The 6,710-nt window shown below is 48.3% G+C and overlaps 1 protein-coding gene across 1 annotated transcript; it reads left to right on the top strand.

The window, feature by feature from the left end:
* Positions 1-1,254: 1,254 nt before the first annotated feature.
* On the top strand, positions 1,255-2,112 carry LOC135323900 (olfactory receptor 6E1-like). Its single transcript, XM_064499011.1, has one exon. The coding sequence runs from the start codon at positions 1,255-1,257 to the stop codon at positions 2,110-2,112; it is 858 nt and encodes a 285-aa protein (XP_064355081.1).
* The last annotated feature ends 4,598 nt before the right edge of the window (positions 2,113-6,710 follow it).

Below are 6,710 nucleotides of genomic sequence, written 5' to 3'. Positions count from 1 at the left end.
CCATGTGAGGGGTGGAGAACTTAGACTGTAAAGTTACAGCTGCCCAGGGATTTCTTTGTTCAGGGTCCCTCTGTGGAGGCACCCAGCTCAAGCTGTCATTTGCTGCTGTACCACTTAGAGTAAATGAGTTTGTGACACTTCGTGTCTGAGACTCTGCCTCGGGAAACCTAGGGTCAGAGACCTCCTTTAACAGACATGTTCTTTGGTTTGCAAAAGAAATTAGCTCCTAAATAAATTAAGAGGTTTGAGACTGAACTAGTGAGTTTCATCGATGTCATTAGAAATGTCTGTGAGCAGCTGGTGTCTGTACTCGTTTTCCCTTGGCTCCCTATGTAGTCCACAGAGACAGAGGGAGAGCTCTAGAGCCTAACTTTAAGGCATCTAAAATATAAGCCTACTTAGTATTATTTGCTGTTGTTGTCATTCCAGATGCTTCCTATTGCAAATAATCAAAAGGAGAGAAGTTCTTTAAGATGCTAAGATTTTTCCCCTTCCCCTAAAGGGAAAGCAAGGCATTTAGGTCAGGACATTTAATAACAATGCTTCCTCAGTGTTTCTGGAGAAAGAGAGAGGAAGAAGATGTGGAAGAAAGCAGGAGATTACAAGAGAGAGACTCGATATTAACTTGTTTTGAAATCAACAGCCTTACAGATGTTCCAAGTCAAAAAAGGCAAGTACTGAAAAGCAGAAGGAATAACTTTCAAAATACTTATCTAGGTGGATGACCTGGCATCTGTAGATAACAGTAAGTATTTTTGCTGGAAGATTAGTTTGGCTTTTGAAACACAGATGTGATGGATGTTTGAATTGGGCCAAAGTGAACTGGGAATTTCCCAGGCATGGCATGAAATAGTTCGCAACCTCTTTAAAATACTGTGCTCTTGAGAAAGAATCCTTTGTGAGTGATTGGAAAAGGCAGAAAGGAGAGAGAAAAATCTCTGAGGACTCTAGCTGAAGTGCGAAACAGAGAAATCAAGGTGCCCTGAATGGTTGAGAGGGATATTTCTGTCTGTGTTAACATAGGAAGCAAGGAAGGGAGCCAAGAAGGAAGGACAAACCCTCCCGCCCAGACTGTGTAATTCTCACACTCACTTCTTCATGCTCCAGCCTCAGCAGGATGTACTGAAATTGGGCAAGGGAGCAGGAAATGAAACTGCAGTTGCTGAGTTCATTCTAGAGGGTTTCTCAGGGCTTGATCAAAGACTACAGCTGTTTCTCTCCCTGCTCCTTCTACTCATATACCTGACAACAGTGATGGGGAACACAACAATCATTTTCCTCGTGCATGTGGATCAGCGCCTGCAAACCCCTATGTACTTTTTCATCAGCAGTCTGGCATTCCTGGAAATCTGGTTTACATCCTCCACAACCATCACATTGCTGGTGACTTTGAGCTCTGGTAGGAGAACAATCTCCTTAAGCAGCTGCTTTGCCCAATCCTATTTCTATTTTGCCCTGGGTTGTACAGAGTTTGCTCTGCTTGTTGTCATGTCCTTTGACCGCTACGTTGCCATCTGCCAGCCTTTGCATTATGCTGCCATCATGAAGCAGCAGCTCTGCACCCACCTGGTTGTTGCTGCATGGGTCGTAGGCTTCACACTCGCGAGTTACCACCTGGTCCTGCTCTCAAAGCTGACTTTCTGTAGTCCCAACAAGATCCACCACTTTTTTTGTGACAACTCCCCCTTATTCAAGCTGTCCTGCTCTGACACCAGCCTGCTTTGGAAAGTAGACTCTATTTTGATATTGTTTGTAGTGCTGGGTTCCTTATGTCTAATCACGGTGTCCTACATGTGCATCTTCCGCTGTATTCTGCACATGCCAGCAGTGTCTGGGAGGAAGAAAGCTTTTGCTACGTGTTCTTCCCATCTCACCAGCTTAGCCATTGTATATGGAAGCTGCATTGTTCTCTATGCACGGCCCTCAGAAGATGTTTCCTTGGAGACCAACAGAGTTGTAGCTTTGCTGAACACTGTCCTGTACCCATTCTTAAACCCCTTCATCTACAGTCTCAGAAACAAGCCTGTGAAACTGGCCCTGAAGGAAGTCCTTGGCCGTGCGAAGGTTCGGCTTTTCCCCCAGCTATGGTGCTTCTCGGGACAGCAATTCTAACTATGTACCGTATATTATATCACACACATATATATGTAGCTACTAAATCCAGGTGCCTCAGGGGATTTATGTTCTCGTTGGACTGTAGTGTTGAAAGGAAGGAATGTGAACTGTGAGTCTTGGTTAGAGGGGGTTGTTATAAACAAAATCTAAAGAATATTAATAAAATGTTGAACACACACACTTCTTAGGACTGGGACATAGACTGCCAGTGCATGCTGACACAAGGAAGTTTCATAAGTCATCTCAGGAAATTTAGCTGAAAACTCTGGGCACAATGTCCAAGGGCTGTTGAGAAAAGCTCAAAACACCTTCTCTCCCTGAATAACAGAAGATGTTAAGCACGAAAATTAAGCTCAGACATTACAATGGGTTCAAATTCATTGGATTCAAATCCATAAAACACGTCTCAGATTCATTAGTGTGATGAAGACAGCCTCACTGATTTGCTAGTGAGAGCATGAAGACAATAGCTTTATTTATTCACTCTGGAGGGAGATTTCTTAAAAATTCATATTTTTATAACATACTGTCAGCATGTTCACTGCTAAAAGCTCTGCTTTAGCTCCACTGATGACTCTAGGATGCATTTTTCTGAAGGAAAAAAAAATCGTATCTCTTCTTGGATAATTAGGCATTTTCTACCTTCTTTTTCTTCGCTGAAGGAGGTTTTCATGATTGAGAATTATTTCAAATAAACCATGTATGCTTCTATCACACTTTTTTCTTCTTGTCCATCAATGAAATTTTATTTTTCTCCATCCATATCTTTACATGGCAAAGTGATGGGCAGAAGCATGTAGTATTGATAAAGGGAAACACATTTTAGAGAAATAATCAACACATGGAGATCCCTTTTCGTCCTTTTTCTTTCTTTTTTTTTTTTTTTTTTTTTTTTGCATTCCACAGGTGGGGAAAAAAAGGCACAGAGGAAGGGAAAGCATTGCCATTGTTTTACTCCTTTGCAGCTGTTTCGAATCAGCATTTCATTTTGTTAGGGCCTCTGAAGGGCAGCATTACTGTTAACAGCTTTTTAAAATGTTGTGTGTGAGCATCCCCTTTCCAAAGGGAATTCTACAAGGGTGAACTCTTTTCAGGAGAACCAGGTGCAGTTCATCTCTGCAGCCCGTCTCCTCACATGGGTCCCCAGGGAAGCTATGGCACGTTGGGTGACCAAAGCTCAGCCCAGCAGCGCACTTGGGCACTCTTGGGCAGCTCGGTCATCTTGCTCCGGGCTGGGTCCTTCGGAACCAGCGAAGGATGTGGTGGCCCTGGGTCTTCCCCTCTGGGCCCACAGCTCCACCAGAAACATGGGGTTAGGGTATGCAGGCAGACAACTAGTCTCTGGCTCGGAGTTGAGCTAACTGACCAGGGCGTGAGAAACTAGTGGGTATGAGAAGTGATTGGACGCTGCAGGGAACAGAAGGAGACCCTGCCAAGTTACAGACAGCACTGTGAGGGATGGCTGGATTTCAGTGATGGTTAAGGGAGAGTTATATGAGAAAAGGACAAGCTTCCCACATAACTGGCGTATTGGGGTCCTTTGGGGAGCAGACTCTTGCAGCACCAGCAGTACCGAGGTGACAATACCAGAAGCACCATATGAGCCAGCGGTTACCTAGCTAACAGTATCAGAAATATTAAACTTGAGTTCATAGGCAGTAGAACTGGGGTCAATGAAGAAAAGAATACTTAGAGATGGGCTGTTTATTTCAAAGGGGATAAAGCTGGAAAAAGGGAGGGATCAAGCTGGATCATGTCAGAAGCAGCATGGGAAAATGGAGGCAGAGGGAATAAAAGGGGCCAGTCACGTGTAAACAAGCTGCTGGCAAGTACACTTGTCTGGCCAAGCTATGTACCTGGTCTCTGCAGTGTAGCCTGCCATTATATTAAATCCTATTCCTAGCTATTTCTGTGTGAGCGTGCTCTCTGTTCTGCATGAGTGCATGTGTGGAAGGCTTGCAGATGTCCAGGCAACTAGCTACCAGAGATACCTGTGCGAGGGTGCATGTAAGGTCCTACAAACTTTGAGTCTCATTAACTGGTGAGCAAGAACAGGACCAGGCCATTTGTGTTGTTCATGTTTATGAGCATTGCACACATCTCTGTGGTGCCTGTAAAGGTACAATGTCTGAGTTGATTGTTTTGGTGGTGGACCATGTCCATACAGAGTGTGTGTGTATGCCTCTTGGAAGTACATGCCCTGCCTCACTGCTGACAGGACCAACGAACAGAGAACTGCAGCAGTTGCCCTTCCAGCAGACCAGTTGACCTAGTCTGGGACTAGGATTGGATTCAGCCGCACCCAGGCTCCTCTGAAGAGGAGTTTGGAAAGCAAGAAGGTCCTTTCTGAACCTCGTGACTCAACAGGAGGGTCTCCTTCGCGCACACTCCTTTAGACATGACCTGTTGACCAAGTCTGGGACTAGGATTGGATCCAGCCGCAACCAGGCTCCTCTGAAGAGGAGGCTGGAAAACAAGGGGGTCCTTTCTGAACCTTGTGACTCAACAGGAGGGTCTCCCTGACACTTTCAGCTGACTCTGTCCTCCGCGCAGTAAATAACAGAGTGCAACTTGCCATCAAACCTCATTAAATCACTCTCTTATCTACGATTACACTTTGTTAAGTCACTGTCTTACTACAATAAAACATAGTGCTGCTTCTCTGCTACGAGTGAAGTGCATTACTGCACTCATCCACACCACAGGTACCCAGGGCTGTTCTTCAGAGCGACCTTGACAGGACACAGAAATATGCTGCTGGGAAAAGCAAGGCCATGAAATATCCTGGTCTTGGGTGGCATAAGCCCCACGACAGGCAGAGCGGGGGCCAAGTCACTAGAGAGCACCTCTGCAGAAAAAGTCCTGGAGGTCCTGGGGACAAGCGGAGCAGTGTGCCCGGGCAGCAAGGCCAGCCCTGCACCTGGCTGTGTTAGCAGAGTGCAGGCAGCAGGGTGAGGGAAGGCATTGCTTCCCCGCGGCTCGGCATGGGCGAGACCGTGTCTGGGCACAGGGTCCGGTTTGGGCTCCCCAGTCCCAGACAGATGTAGACGCACTGGTGCGAGCCCAGCAGAGGACCCTGAGCTGGTGGGGAGCTGGAGCATGGGACCTATGAGGCGACACCAAGGCCGCTGGGTGTGTTGAGCTGGGAGAAGAGAAGGTGCAGGGGGATCTGGCTGCTGCCTGCAGCTGCTAAGGGCAGGGTGAGGAGAGGATGGAGCCAGAGCCTTCGCGAGGTTCCTGGGGCCAGGACGAGGGGCAAGGACACAAGGGGCAGCAGGGAAAATTCCCATGTGAGAGTGCCAAAAGCCTTTGAAGCCTAAGGGGGCTCCAACAGAGAGAGTCCGAGCTCTGCCAGGCCCTGCGAAACCCCCTCTGGCTGCCACCCCTTGCGGCAGGAGCTTGGAGCAGAGACCTCCAGAAGCCCCTTCCCACCCCAGCTGCTCTGGGACTGGTTGAACAGGTTTCTCTCCAGGCCTGACTGGCTTCACTGGCATTGCCTGCACTAGCCTTTCTCTGCAGATTTACCTGACACCAAGTAGCACAGGCAGAAAAGCTTCCCAGGGTTTTATTCAAAGCAGGAAATGGCTGTCACCGACTAGGGTCTGTGCGGGCACGAGTGCTAGGAGACAAGAAGCATTTCTGTAGCACCCAGGACAGCGTCTCCGTTGCTCTTCCTCTCTGCTCTGCGCCAGCCCTGATCTCAGGGGACCTGCCCGGCACTTGCACCTGCACACCGTTCCTCTCGCTGCCCCGTGACACAGTGGCAGCAGAAAGCTCTGCGCAGAGCCCGAAGTGCTGTGCTGAGCCATGAGGGCCATCGCCTGGGAGCAATTATTCTGGCAGGGTTTTCCTTCCCTTTCAGACTCCTTTTCTTTGGCACTCCAGCCACAGCTCTACCCTCTGTCTCTATCTCAACCCTAATCCTAACCGTTGTTGGCACTCAGCCAAGTTGAGGACGGTCATACGTGGTCCCTTGGAAAAGGTTGTCTCAGGACAATTATTCTGGCAGGGTTTTCCTTCCCTTGGAGGCCCCTTTTCAGGGGCAGTCCAGACACAGCTCTACACTCTGTCTCTCTCTCAAACCTAACCCTAACCCTAACCCTAACCTTAATCATAACCCTATTCCTAACTCTAACTGTCGTATGGGTGGAGGCAAGTCAAGGACAGCCATGAGTGGTCCCTTAGAAAAGGTGGTCCCAGGACAAGTGTTCTGGCAGGGTTTTCCTTGCATTGGAGGCTCCTTTTCGGAGGCACTCCAGCCACAGCTCTACGCTCTGTCTCTCTTTGAACCCTAACCCTAGCTCATGCTCAGTCAATATGAGGACAGGCATACATGGTCACTTGAGAATGGTTGTCCCAGTACAATGGTTGTGGGCGGGTTTTCTTTGCCTCTCAGGCCCCTTTTCAGGGGCAGTCCAACCACGGCTCTATGCTCTGTCTCTCTCTCAACCCTAACCCTAAGCCTAACCCTAACCCTTGTTGGCACTCAGCCAATTTGAGGATGCACCTAAGTGGTGCCCTGGCAAAGGCAGTCCAAGGACCATTGCTCTGGCAGTGTTTTCCTTCCCTTTCAGGCCCCTTTTCAGGGGCAGTCC

The sequence above is a fragment of the Dromaius novaehollandiae genome, chromosome 29, assembly GCF_036370855.1.
Source record: "Dromaius novaehollandiae isolate bDroNov1 chromosome 29, bDroNov1.hap1, whole genome shotgun sequence".
In the NCBI taxonomy this organism is placed as follows: domain Eukaryota; kingdom Metazoa; phylum Chordata; class Aves; order Casuariiformes; family Dromaiidae; genus Dromaius; species Dromaius novaehollandiae.
This window is presented reverse-complemented; position numbering and strand designations above follow the sequence as displayed.